Consider the following 14,526-nt stretch of genomic DNA (forward strand, 5'->3'; position numbering starts at 1 on the left):
GATTAGTATTAAACAAAGTCATAAGAAAAAAATAAATGGGCCTAAAAATAAAAGCCCATATGTGCCCCCCAAAAAGCCTAGTAAACTCTGTTTCCCGCTCTTTAATAGGTGGACTATACAACTGTAACTTCCTTCCCCTGCAACGGCTTTTCTCATCGAGAAACCAAAAGAGAAAGCTCCAAGAACGCATCAATGGCGTCGAAGCTTCTAACTACCTTCTTCCTCGTATTTTTCGTTCTCGATCTAAATCTCGTCGCACCTTCTCTGACATCTCTTTCATCCGCCGTGGAAGTCCTCTCCGATTCAAGCTACTTCTCCATGGGACTCACTCTAAAGCTCGCGAACCAAGATCTAAACCTCGACGATTGGCAAGAAATCACCATCTTCGCACCTTCTGATCAAGCTTTCACCAGATCCGGTCAACCTTCGCTTCTCAAAATCAAGTACCAGCTCTCTCCGACGAGACTCTCCGGTGAATCCCTAAGAAACCTCCCGAACGGCGCCAAAATCCCTACTCTCAGATCTAACTCATCTCTCGTCGTCACCAATTCTTCACGATTCGGAGACGGCAAAGCTTCGATCAACGGCGTCGTGGTCCAAGACTCCCCTGTTTTTGACGACGGCTACATCGCGATTTACGGATCCGACGAGTTTTTCACATCCCCGACGAAGATCTCCGACGATTCACCATCGTCTTCTTCAGTCCCAAACCCTACCTCATCATCTACTGGTTCGATCCCAATCCCTAGTTCAGCGACTCGTACTGCTCCAAGTCCTCCTAATAGATCTAAACCAGTAGTGAACTGCTTTAACATCTTTGAATCGGCTTCAAGATTGTTAATCTCGAGAGGCTTCGTGATCATGGCCACGTTTCTCGCTCTGCAATTAGAAACTTCAGGAAACAACGACACCAAGATGATCACAGTCTTTGCTCCGATCGACGAGGCGATTCCAAATCCAACCACCAAATTCTCCGATTACGCTACTATCTTCAGAGGGCACGTGATCAATCGTCTTGTCTCTTGGAAAGATCTTCAGAAACTGGCTTGGGAAGGATCGATTCTGCAAACTGTTCTCAAAGGGTATGAAATTGAGGTTTCTTGGTCTGGTGATATACTTCTTCTCAATGGAGTCCCACTCATCTATCCAGATATGTTTGTCAACGATTGCATTGCTGTTCATGGCTTTAACCAGATGATTGAACCGAAAGAGAAACAGGTTGATTTGGGAGAGTCTATCTCAGTGCCTAACGATGGAGAAGAAGAAGAAGCAGTAGAAGGTGTTCATGAAGAGTACTCTTCTCAGTTAGGTGACTATGATGGTCTTCACTGATTTCTACAAGAAAATTTCATTCAATAGTTATGTAGAAAGATACTCATATTAGCTCTCATCCACATTCTCTGATTCTCTTATTCCATAATCTCGAATATGTTCAGAGTGTTGCTTGAAAATGAATATAAAGTTCTGATTCTAGACTCTCTTTTGGTGAGTGTTACTGCCTTAATACCAGTCCATTTGTTGTGAGGTTGATGATAGTGTACTTGGAATCAGTGCTTTCCTTTTCTTCATAGTCTCTGAGGCTGTTGATAGTTTTGGTCGTAAACCATGTTTGTGAACCTCTGTATGTAGTACTAGAGCCTCGACTTTAGTACATAAAAGAAGAATTTGCCTGAAGAACAAGAGCTAATGATTCATTCACTGTATAATGTGTTCTTTTTCTAGACTAAAGAATTCATCTATAGGCAAAAGAACTTGATTCAGATGCACCATTCTCCTACTATAGGTAGGGCAACTTGAGGAGCCTCTGTAAACATTTAGAATTGTAGATCTCAATTCTTTGAATCAAGACCAAAAGATGAACCAGGTTTACTGTTTTCCACTTTTCCTTCACACGTTTACAGAAATGGTGATAAATGACACAGGACAATATGAGTTCATGAAAAGTACTATTCTGAGTTAAGTAACTATGCTCTTCACTGATTTGTATGTTAATTTCCAAAGAGGACAGTATGAATTCTTATACATTTTCTGAGTTGTAATAATGAAACTCTTTAGCTTGAACATGAATAAAAAAGTCGTGGTCTTTAGACGCTCTTGGTGAGTGTTACTGCCTTGGGACCGGCATCTGAGATTTGGCAAAATTAAACCACGCAACAACGCCAACAGCTAAGATGACCCATCCGAGCACATCATACTTGAAATCACTACTCTTTTTTTGCTTCATCGTCTGTGAGAAAGAGAGAACAAACATGTTAAAATTTCTATCAAACCAAATTAGTAGTTTTGAATAAAAGAAACAACCTTGGCATTGTTGGATGATGATGGTCCAGCGACACCGCCCAATGGTTGAGGGCCTAAACCATGTTTGTGAACCTCTGTATGTAGTATTGGAGCCTGCAGTTTTCACACAGAGAGAATGAGAATTGGTCTAACGAACAAAAACCAAAAAGATTTATAACCCATAGCTTCACTACACTAAAAAGAACTTCATCTATAGGCATAAAGATATGATTTCAGATACATTATTCTCTTTCAAAGAGTCACTATATACCCACTGATCCAAAGCACACCAGGCAGTGTTCCTATTCCTAAGAAAACTAGAGAAGCCTCGACAACATGTATATCCTCAATTCCTTGAACACAGGACCAAAAGATACACAAAAGACCAAAAGTATACCTTGGAAGCCAACTCCAGTGATTTCTGATAGGATTCGTTCCCCGGTTGCTGCGAAAAAAAAATACATGTCAAAATTACTAAAACACCACACACAAAAACATATAACAATCACACTGATTAGGTGAGGATATTACGAAAGAAAGAAAGAGACAAATTACCTCCTCCAATGCTCGTTGAAAGAACTGAGTAGCATTCTCAAAGTGATCTATAGCCTCGGCTTGATCAGGAGTCAAAAACCCATATGAAACGTGAGCATTACCAATGACCCAAAGAGCATCGTGCTTCTTTGGATCGATTACCAACGCCTCTTCCAGCTTCGAAATGCCCTCTACACAAAAATCCCATCTTCTATAAGTATTAATTACGGACTCCAATAGAAAAAAAGTGTACATCTTAACATACTATAAAGACTACTACTCTTAATTCCATAAGAGAAAAGGCACCTAGAATCATTAGCTTTGACTCTGTGATTTTTTGAAACTGTGCTACTTCCAGTAAAGCTCCTCCCCATTTCGTCAAATTCTATTAAGAAAAAAAACAATCCAATTTGAATTACGCAATGAAATCACAAATTCTTCGTCGAATTTCGCATAAATTATTCTCAAAAAAAAAAAACGATAAAATCAAAACAGACATGAATGAACCGAGAAAGAGAAAAAAAAAAAAAAAGAGAGACTAACATCGACATCTAAAGGGTTTTTGATGTAGGTAGCTTCGCAAAGTTTTCGAGCATGTTCGAAGAACACCAATCTCTCGATTTCACTCTGCATATCCATGGCGGCTTCTCCACTCTGCAAATCCATGGCGGCTTCTCGAGACAAATACTTTTGATTCTTCCTTCCGCAACAATGAAAAATTAGTGGAAAGACAGAGCAAAAATCATAAGGCGGTTTGGTTTACTCATATCGCCCGATGATGAATAGCTAGATATGGCTTAATGGGCCTGATGGGCTTTCTGCTAAAGTTTGCCCAATGAATATTTTTAAAAAATGAGAAAACTGAACTCTTTTTTTTTTTTGTTTCACCCATACACCAAAACTCCCTAAACACACAACAAGATCTGTGATGCAGGTCATTGCATTTGGAGGAACAAGCAATAAAAAGGCAACAAAACAGAGACCACGAGGGAACCAATACATAGCAAACGCCGAAGATCTGTGACGTTTTCATCATTAGTGAGCTTAACAGTTTCACGCTCAATGTAATAAGAAAACTGAACTCTTTTTTTTTTTTTTTTTTTGTTTCACATACACACTTTTTATTAATAACACCAAACTCCCTAGAATACACAACAAGATTTGTCTGTGATGCAATGCAGGTCATTGCATTTGGAGAAACAAGCAATAAAAAAGCAACAAAACAGAGAAGGGGTTGGCCAAAAAAAAAGGAAAAAAATACAGAGACCACAAGGGAACCAATACATAACAAACGCGAAAGATCTGTGATGGTTTCATCGTTATTTAGCTTAACAGCTTCAGGCTCATGATACCTCATTAAGATTCCTTGGGTGTCATCACTGGATCCTGAGACTGGTCTCGAACTTTGCTCTGTCATATTATTATTATTCATCTTCTTCTTCCCCAGACGAAGCTTCCTAAGCCAGCTCCAGTGACCTGTATGATCTTCACTGTTTTCATCTTGAGTGACCTTAAAAGCTTCTGCTTCTTCATCTATGTAATGGTGGTTTCTGTTGCCTATAGTTTCAGAGTATCCCACTTCGATGCCACTACTCAAAAAGATCTTCACACCACATTCCATGATCTCGACGTCGCTGGAGCTGAAATCAAACAGGAATTCTTTCGGAGTCACGTCCACAAGGCATCTGCTTTCTTCAGGAAATAAGTCGCCGCAAAACATAAACAGATGCTCTGTTAGAGATCCACCAGACACAAACGGATATATGGACTCTGTAGTGCAGTTAATTTTGACACCTTCTTTGCTTCTTTAGAATACAACGTATCTTATTAAATGCGAAATTCTTGATTGGCGAAAGCAGAAGGCAAGCCTTGAATCTTGAGAACGCAGAAAAAGACTCCTCACAACCTGGTGCCAGAGAGATGGTTATCGAGTGTCCTGTAGTTTGGTGACTGAACTCTGCAGGGATTTCTTTACCTGGCAAGCATATAGACTTGTTGTTACCCGATTGTTGTATGATTCCTCTTTTAGATTCCGTATCCAGTTTCAGACAGTTGTAGAACATCAACTTCGAGATTGGTCCGTGGAAAGAGCAGCATACGCTCTTCAGTGATATACAATGGTCTGCAAATAGGGTCACCAGCGAAGGGGAATGACCCTGAATTGACACCAGTTTTGAGCAGTTTTCGACCAGAAGAGATACTAGATGCGGGAGACCTATGACGCAATCTGGAATCATCTTTATATCACTATTGCGTAGGTCTAACTGTGTTACACTCTCTGGGACGTGTGTTAATCTCTTGAGGCTTCTGCTGCCTATCTGAAGAAGATCAAGACGTGACCAGTGTCCAACAATGGACGCAGGAAATTCTTTATTCATTGTGCCTGCTACATAGAGACGCTTGATGTTACTCGAAATATCTGGAAAACTTCTCAATCGTGAGCACTTATTCATTCTGACTTCCTCAAGAGATACTAGGTTGATGTTGGTGGGAATAACTTGTAGCTTAATGCAACATGACACATCCAACAACTCCAGTTTCTGTAGATAAGAAATAGAGAATGGAATCTCCACCAAACTCTCACAACCGGCAAGTGTCAACGTCTTGAGGTTAGTAGCTTTCGAAAGATTTGGGATTTCTTTCAAATTAGAGGAATATCCCAAATTTATTTTCTTCAGATTTGTAAGGGGCTGCATGTTTAACACACAACAAATAAGAAATATCATACTTAGGTCAAAGCATTGGTAAACATACGTATCCACAATATCAAAAACCAACCTGGATTCCTCCCCATAGCTTCTCCAACTTGCTGGATCCCATATTCAATTCGATGAGACATTCTGGCTGAAATGTCAGAGGAAGACTTTTTCTCGGGTATGAACCCCAACGTAGTAACCTTAGACGAGGTAGATATTCCATATCCTCTAACACGCTAACACTTCCATTATAGAAGTTTAAGAATTTGAGATTACGCATTCTATTAAAGGCTCGCTTGCTTATAGATAACGTCTCGATCTTGGAAATATCAAATGATATACCTATGACGGATTCCGTCCCCTACCAAAATATTGCAAAAGAAGACTGATGAAACTGTTATCACAAACAGAAGAAGACACTATCTAGGGTATATATACAGATAAGAACTTACTGTTTCATTTGCCAACACATCACGAATCTCTTTGGCCTCTACTAAAAACTGACGTTTCCCTGGCTCGCAAGACTGTTGAACAACAACTTGTCTACCCAATTGTTGTAGTAGACAGTGCATCGTTATCCACCCATTAGTAGACACAAGAGATTTAGCGGCTAAGGTCTTCAACCCATTTTCGACATCCAAAGTACTGTCAGCGAGCATGCTTGTCACATAATCAACACTTTTATGGTTGAAGAAGCATGCAATATGAAGAAACAACGATTGATGTCTCTCCGACAATTTGTCATATCCCACTCTCAAGACATTCTCAATTTTTCTATCAAAATTAGTTTCAATCCCATGTAATCGACTCCGCCACTCATCCTCGCTCTCCCCATAGAAAGAAGAACCAACAACACGAAGGGCCAATGGAAGATTACCGCAAAGCTCTACTACTTTTCTTGCAAGCTCTTCGAAACCATCTTGTGGAGAATTTTGTTTGAAAGCAGATCGACATAAGATCTCAAGAGCTTCCCGTCCACATGGATAATCTACATGGTAGATATCGTTGATCCCATGTGCCTTCAAAATACTTTTATCTTTTAAGGTAATGATAATCCGACTTCCAGGACCGAACCAAGAACTTTCTTTAGCTAATACCTCTAGTTGCTCTAGATCATCCACATCATCAAGAACAATAAGCACTCTCTGGTTATGTAGCCATTCTTTTATTGCGCCTAGATGATGTATCTTCATATCCTTTTGGTTCAAAATTTCAGACAGAAGCTTGTTTTGCAAACACAACTTCGAGTCATAGTCATTAACATCAATGTTCCCCATAAAACAGCTTCGCCGGAAACCAGTAGAGAGTTGGTTAAATAAAGCTCTAGCAATGGTTGTCTTACCAATTCCCGAAGGACCCCAAATGCCAATCATCTTCACATCATCAGACTCGAGGCATACCAAAGAGTCCAGTTTCGTCAGATGAGCTTCAAGACCGACCATTCCCTCAAAATCCCTCGACGGAGTAACGTTCAGTTTCTTGAAAACATCTGTAGCAATCTTTTGGATCATCTCTGCTTCGTTAGCCCTTAAAAAAACAAACAAAGTCATGTTGGTGAGTCTATTTAAATGATTAAACTTCAACCGTTGAAGCATCAATTAAGAAAAATAAAAGCATTCTAATCATTAATTTAGCAAAAAAGAAACAATGACAAACCAGTTTAGAGAGTGTTCTCCAGCTATGGCTGCTACATCAGTCAAAGCTTTGCCCCATCTCTGCTTCACTTCCTCGGTTTTCCCTTGACATGTTTTCTTGAAAGTACTTCCAAAGTCTCCCGACTGTTTCCGTACATCTGACGGATGAACTTTGTAAAAAATAGTCAACACAGCCTGCCCCGAAGCTTCTTTGCACTTCAAAATTTCCACCAACTCATCTAAGCACCAGCCAGAAGAAGCATACTTCTCCGAGAGCACCACAATCGAGACTCTAGATTCACTAATCGCATGGACCAGCTCAGGTCCGATCGTATGGCCTCTCTCGATCTCTTGATCCTTGAACGTAGTGATCCCTTTGCTTTCGAAGTGACTGTGTAAATGACTGAGAAATCCAGCACGGACGTCTGGGCCGTGGAAACTCGAAAAGACATGGTATCTCTTCAAGTCAAACGGTAAAGAAGCTGAAGAACCAGCCATGAAAATTAAAGTAAAAGTGAGATTGGAAGAAAGAAGGTATCAGAATGGTCTATATATATAGGAAAAAAAAAGAATTTTTGTACAGAGTAAAAACAAACATATTTCCCACTTTCACTATAATAGTCGAACGAGTAAGAGAAACATCAAAGAAGTTTCTACAGAAAAATACAAAGTTACAAACATGTGTCCCCAGCAAAGTCGTCGACGACCACTAACTTTATGCTTTTTGTAATCAATTTTATAAAGCTTGCCTAATTAGCATCAACTTCTTTGTGTTAACCAATAATAAGTTGAAAATTCCACTGATTGCGATCCTTATTAAAGTCTGGAGATTAAGATAAAAACCAATTTGCTAAACATTTTCAGATAAACCTATTAAAATGAAACCAATTTTCTAAGATAAAAGTGAGACCAATATACTTACATTCCAATCCAAGGGATACACTTTTGTCATTCCAAAAGAAACTAATTAAACAAGATTCATCCATTCAATTTTCCAATATCCATATCTAGGCAAATTTCATGGTGGAAACACTGTCTTCTACTCCTTATAGAATTCAAAAACATATTCCCATGGGCCTTGTGTAGATATCAAAATGCTCATTTCACTCAAGAGTAGACAAAATGTAGATTAGAACTTTTCTATTCCCAAATAAGATCAAGTACCTCTTTTACATTATTAGCCTTTTAAGATGCTCATTTCTCAGCCGACATGACATGACAAATCTCCTCCTCCAAAGTGCACCTAGGCAAAATCATATCTTCTATAATTACTGATTTCAGTAACAAAAATCTAAAATTATGAAATTCTAACATAAAGAGTTCACATTCCCAGAAAAATTCAATCAAACGAATCTAAAATTATCATCAAAGCCTAATATTTCCGATAAATTCTACAAAAATCCTCAATTCGATTTCCGCCATGAAATTAAAACACGAAATGAATGAACCAGGAGAGAAAGATACTATTGAATTTAGACAACAAGAATCTTAAGAACACAACTCTCTCAAGAACACCTTTATTGCTTTAGAAACTAACTCAAAACTAAAGCCTTTCTCAAACTCTCTTATCTCTCACAAGTTGTGTCACACATTGACACCTCCTTATATATAGATAGAGAGCTTATAAAACCAAGTCCTAAACTGACTAGGAATACATTATTCAGATAACTCCTAAATAACTTTAGACTAATCCTATTCCATATCTCGGTAGGATTATCCTTGAGCCTTCTTGTCTTTACTTATCCCTCAAGCTTAAGCCAACATTCACCCCCTTAAGCTTGAGCTCTTCTTTTGATATGTCCTTCAATCCAACTAGATCTCTCATCTCCAAGAATTTAATCCTCCCAAGTGCCTTTGTGAGTATATCAGCCTTCTGCCTGTTCCCTGGTACATGTTCCACTTCCACTAAACCATTCTCAACACATTCTCGGATGAAATGGTATCTTCGATGTATGTGCTTACTCCTACCGTGAAAGACATGATTCTTCGTCAGAGCTATGGTACTTTTGTTGTCGATTCGTATCAGTACTTTCTCGCAGTCTTGACCAATGATCTCACCAAGTAGCTCCTGAAGCCATATGGCCTGTTTCGCAGCTTCAGTAGCTGCCATAAACTCCGCCTCACAAGACGACATAGCCACAGTTTCTTGTTTCTGCGAACACCAAGTAATAGGACAGTGATTGAAGTAAAATATATGACCTGTGGTGCTCTTCCCATCGTCCTCATCAACATTGTGGCTACTATCGCTGAATCCGACCAACTCTGTTTCTTCAGACCGAGTACGGCTGATCTCACTATAGCCAACCAGTTCTGCTCCTTCTGCACGAGTAAACTTAAGTCCAAATGAGAGTGTTCCTCGCAAATACCTGAGTATCTGTTTTAATGCAGCTCCATGTGATATCTTAGGCTCACGCATGTACCTGCTCAACACACCTACACAAAACGAAAGATCCGGCCGTGTGTGTAACAGATACCTGAGACAACCAATTCTTCGCCTGTATACTTTCTCATTGATGCCGTCTTCCTTTTGAGCTTTCGACATTGTCAAACCAGACTCCATAGGTGTAAGCACAGAATTACACTCTTTCAACCCTGCTTCCTCAAGAATCTTTCCAGCATATCTCTCTTGTTTTAACATTATACCATTACCATACTGAATCACTTCGATTCCTAGATAGTATGTCAGTCTACCGAGATCACTCATCTCGAATTTTGTGGCCATACCAGCTTTAAATTCTCGTATCACGTTCAAGCATGAACCCGTAACTAGTAGATCATCTACATAGACTGCAACCAAGAGTAGATGACCTGCTACTGTCTTACGATACAGCGAGGCTTCTTTTGAGCATTTCTCAAACTCCAAATCCTTAAGAGTTTGATTGAGCTTAGCATTCCAGGCTCTAGGAGCCTGCTTCAAACCATACAAAGCTTTGTGTAGCTTGTATACTTTACCTTCACTTCCTCTAATCACGAAACCATCCGGCTGTGTAACGAAGACTTCTTCCTTAAGGTCACCGTGAAGAAACGCAGTCTTTACATCAAGGTGATGTACTTCCCATCCTCGAGAAGCAGCTAAAGCAATGATCAGTCGAATAGTCTCAATACGTGCTACAGGAGCAAAGACTTCATCGAAATCAATACCGTATCTCTGGACGTATCCCTTTGCTACTAACCTTGCCTTGTATTTATTAATGCTTCCATCAGAATTTCGCTTAATTTTAAAAACCCACTTGAGACCTATCGGTTTTGCTCCTGGTGGAAGATCAACTAAGCTCCAAGTGTTATTTTTGGATATTGATGATATTTCATCATCACAAGCATCACGCCAAACCTGCAACTCGCTTGCTTCAAGGTAATCCCAAGGTTCTTCATCAAGTGTAAGTAACAGCTGTTCACACTCTAACTCAGCCACACGATCATAATCATGCTCAGTTTCTGCCAAGAGAACGTAATCATCAAGATATCTAGGTTGTACCGACACTCTCGAAGATCTCCGCAACTGTTGCTGCAGTTCTGGCTGTTGCTGTTGTCCTACAGTCGTCTCTGTTACCTCCCTCGTAGCAGACTCCTGTTTCTTGGTAGTAACTGCAGGATTCTCATTATCTATAGTAACATCACCTTTGTTACACGGTTTCTCTTTTACCACTTCACAATCCTCTGTTTCTTGAAACTGAACCAAATCTCTTATGCCGTTGTTACCAAATTGTCCCAAAACAATCTCGAATGTTTTATCTCCAGCAACTTCTTCATTATTCCATCTCCAGCTAGTGTTTTCATCAAAGACCACATCTCGGTTTACAACTATCTTTCTTCTCAACGGATCAAGCAGTCTATAGGCTTTGGATCCTGGTTCTGTGCCAAGATGCACTAGAGCTCTCGATCGATCATCTAACTTCCTCAAGTGTTGAGCTTCTATCTTCGCATACCCGATACAACCAAACACACGAAGATGCTCCAGGTTCGGCTTCTTACCCTTAAACGCCTCGTACGGTGTCTGCGTATCCAAAGCTTTAGTAGGAACCCTATTAATGAGGTAAGTAGCATGCCTCACTGCTTCACCCCATAAATAATTTGGAACCTTCATGTGCTTCAGGAGACTTCTAGTCATTCCAAGTAAAGTTCTGTTTCTCCTTTCAACAACTCCGTTTTGTTGTGGAGAATACGGAGCCGTTAAATGCCTTTGTATACCAGAAATCTCACAAAACCTATTGAATTCTCCTGAAACAAATTCTCCACCTCGATCCGTTCTGAAAGTTTTAATCACAGCTCCTGACTCTTGCTCCACTAATGCCTTGAACCTCTTGAATTTCTCAAAGACGTCATTCTTTTCTTTTAAGAGCAGTGTCCACATATATCTGGAGTGATCGTCAATTAACACAAGAATATATCGGTTTCCAGCATTAGTCGCAGGTGTAATGGGTCCACAGAGGTCTCCATGAACAAGCTCAAGCACATGTGAGGCACGATATGATGTTGCCTTCGGGAACACTCCTCTAGATTGTTTTCCAAGTAGACAAGAGGAACATAGGTCTTTGTCAACTTCGAATCTTGGTAGACCTGTAACCATCTGTTTTCTCAACAAAGTCTTCATTCCATCAATTCCTAAGTGTCCGAGTCTAGCATGCCATTTAGAGGTGTCACTGAGTGTTTTGATCTGTAAGCATCTAGTAGTTTCAACCTCCATAGCTACTTTGTACAACCTGTTCTTTGATCTATTAGCTCTTACCAACAATCTTCCATCTCTATCATGTAAGATCAAATAATCTTTTCTCATTCTGACATCACAACCGGATTCTGTTGCTTGACCGAGACTAATGATATTACTTTTCAAATCTGGTATATAGTAAACTTCACTTAAGATCTTCTTTTCTCCATTAGCACACACAAACAGAATTGACCCTTTTCCCTTGATATCAATCCGCGAATCATCACCGAATCTAACCTTACCTGTGACAGTTTCATCAAGCTTGAAGAAGTAGCTATGATGTCCGCTCATGTGATTGCTCGCACCATTGTCCAAGTACCATATGTTATCTTCTGCAGGATGCTTCTCCAGCTGACTAGGTTTTATATTTCGCTCATTCAGATACACTACTTCGTGCATCATTAACTGGTCAGCTTCTTGAGTGTTGTCTTCGTTCTCCTCTGCTTCTTGAAGTTTTAACAATCTATCTGGACAATTCGATGCATAGTGGCCAGTTTTGTCACATCGATAGCATACAATCTTTGATTTATCCTTCTGTTGATAACCAAACCGACCTCGTCCCCTTCCTCTACCAAATCTGCCACCAAATCTTCCACCGCCTTGTCCTCGTCCTCTGTTATCACCGGAGTAACCTTGGACAGATTGAGAGTCCATGTTAGTATACATTAGCTTCCCTTGATCCTCTTCTTGCTGCTCATCTTCATCACATATTCTCTCCTCATAAACTTTGAGTCTACCGACAATTTCTCCAAAACTAGTTCTGTTGAGGTCTAAAACTTGTTCAAGAGCAGCGACAATATGTATATAACGTCTTCGGGGTAAGCTTTTGAGAAACTTCTTTACTAACTTCGGTTCTTCGATATCCTCTCCTAAAGCTGCAGATTGTGTAGAGATTTCAGATAATTTTCCAACAAAATCATCAATCTTGTCATTATCTTTCATCTTTAATCTATCAAAGTTGGCCATTAAAGTCTGTAGGCGTGCCTCTCGAACCCTATCCGCACCAACATGTCTTGATTTTACAGCTTCCCAAACATCTTTTGCAGAGGTAAGCTTTCCTACTTGAAGAATTAAAGCCTCCGGTATTGACTGAAACAACAAACCTTTGGCCATATCATTCTTTTCTTCATTCGCTGAACCTGGTTCTATAGCTTCCCAAACTTTGTGAATTCTTAGAGCAATCTCCATCCTCATGGACCAGACGGTGTAGTTTGTGGCGTTGAGCATCGGACATTGGATTGAGGAGGAGCCACTTTCTCGTACTGTATGTGGTATAGTGACTATAGCTCCTGCATCTTTCTCCGTATCTCCCATGGCTTAGATTGTAACAAACTAAGAACAACTTCTCTTGTATTCGTGTGAAAGAAACTTTGTTTGAAAAGAAACCGGATTCTCTCTTATGTTCGAAAGATACTAAATTTGCAAAATTCAATAATGCTCTGATACCAAATATTGAATTTAGACAACAAGAATCTTAAGAACACAACTCTCTCAAGAACACCTTTATTGCTTTAGAAACTAACTCAAAACTAAAGCCTTTCTCAAACTCTCTTATCTCTCACAAGTTGTGTCACACATTGACACCTCCTTATATATAGATAGAGAGCTTATAAAACCAAGTCCTAAACTGACTAGGAATACATTATTCAGATAACTCCTAAATAACTTTAGACTAATCCTATTCCATATCTCGGTAGGATTATCCTTGAGCCTTCTTGTCTTTACTTATCCCTCAAGCTTAAGCCAACAGATACAACTAACATCTAAAGAGGTTTTTGATCGTAGGTTGCTTCTGTAACTTCGCGAGCATGTTCGAAGAACATCAATTTCTCAATTTCACTCTGCTGCATATATCCATGGCTTCTCGAGAAAACTTTGATTCTTCTCCAAACAAATCACGAAATCAAAAAAGAGATGAAAGCAACAGATGGCTTAATGGGCCTCATGGGCTTATTTTAATGTTAGCCCAGTAAACATTACAAATGTAACAAGAACACAAATACTTTTTTTTTTCTGAAACTGAACATAAAATACTTTACGTCCATAAAATACTTTATTGATGACAAAATACTTTATTGAACATAAGATACTTTATTGAACATAACTCAATACTTTATGGAACATAAAATACTTTATTGATGATAAAACCAAATAAACGGGGGATACACAAACGTTTACGTCCAAACCACACCCAAGACGTAAACCAAGAAAAGATAAATCAAAATGCAAACAACTTATAGCATAAAAATCTATGCAAACATAACACAACAGTTACGAATGAAATGGTCGAACTGAACGTTGCCACTAGTAAAAAAAATATGTATAGCCACCAATATATTCGTGGCTGAGCCTAAATATTCGTGGCTATAAGTAAAAACTGTCACGAATAGTCACGAAAAAAAATCGTAGATATAGCTTCGTAACAAAATTATTGGCGTTGCATTTCGTGGCTGTTTAGTCACGAATTTGTCACTCCCCTTCGTGACTACATATAGCTACGAAATGATCACTCTTAATTCGTGGCTAAAGCTAGCTACGAAGGTATCACTGTTTGTCCGTGGCTAACATTAGCTACGAAATACTATGTAACGATGGTAACTTGTTTCGTAGCTGATTATTTGCCAAAAAAACAATAATATTAATTACTAAAAATAAAAACCTATAACAAAAAGCCAAA

At 39.3% G+C, this 14,526-nt stretch overlaps 2 protein-coding genes and 1 pseudogene across 3 annotated transcripts; 1 reads left to right on the forward strand and 2 right to left on the reverse strand.

Annotated features, from left to right (window-relative positions):
* Positions 1-138: 138 nt before the first annotated feature.
* On the forward strand, positions 139-1,480 carry LOC104733909 (putative fasciclin-like arabinogalactan protein 20). The gene has a single exon (XM_010453434.2). It carries the CDS (start codon positions 193-195, stop codon positions 1,330-1,332), a length of 1,140 nt encoding a protein of 379 aa, XP_010451736.2. The 5' UTR covers positions 139-192; the 3' UTR covers positions 1,333-1,480.
* A 476-nt stretch (positions 1,481-1,956) lies between these two features.
* Positions 1,957-3,602, reverse strand: LOC104732702 (mitochondrial import receptor subunit TOM20-4). Its single transcript, XM_010452278.3, has 6 exons — positions 3,358-3,602; positions 3,121-3,199; positions 2,836-3,005; positions 2,678-2,725; positions 2,302-2,394; positions 1,957-2,227 (listed from the first exon to the last, which is right to left on the reverse strand). Exons 1-6 carry the CDS (start codon positions 3,478-3,480, stop codon positions 2,105-2,107), a joined length of 636 nt encoding a protein of 211 aa, XP_010450580.1. The 5' UTR covers positions 3,481-3,602; the 3' UTR covers positions 1,957-2,104.
* Positions 3,603-3,882: 280 nt separating this feature from the next.
* Positions 3,883-7,725, reverse strand: LOC104732703 (disease resistance protein RML1A-like; annotated as a pseudogene). Its single transcript, XR_015575182.1, has 5 exons — positions 7,167-7,725; positions 5,963-7,037; positions 5,593-5,871; positions 4,790-5,504; positions 3,883-4,720 (listed from the first exon to the last, which is right to left on the reverse strand). The product of XR_015575182.1 is annotated as a disease resistance protein RML1A-like (transcript).
* Positions 7,726-14,526: the final 6,801 nt, after the last annotated feature.

This window comes from Camelina sativa, chromosome 12 (assembly GCF_030686135.1).
Source record: "Camelina sativa cultivar CO46 ecotype springtype chromosome 12, ASM3068613v1".
Lineage (NCBI taxonomy): Eukaryota > Viridiplantae > Streptophyta > Magnoliopsida > Brassicales > Brassicaceae > Camelina > Camelina sativa.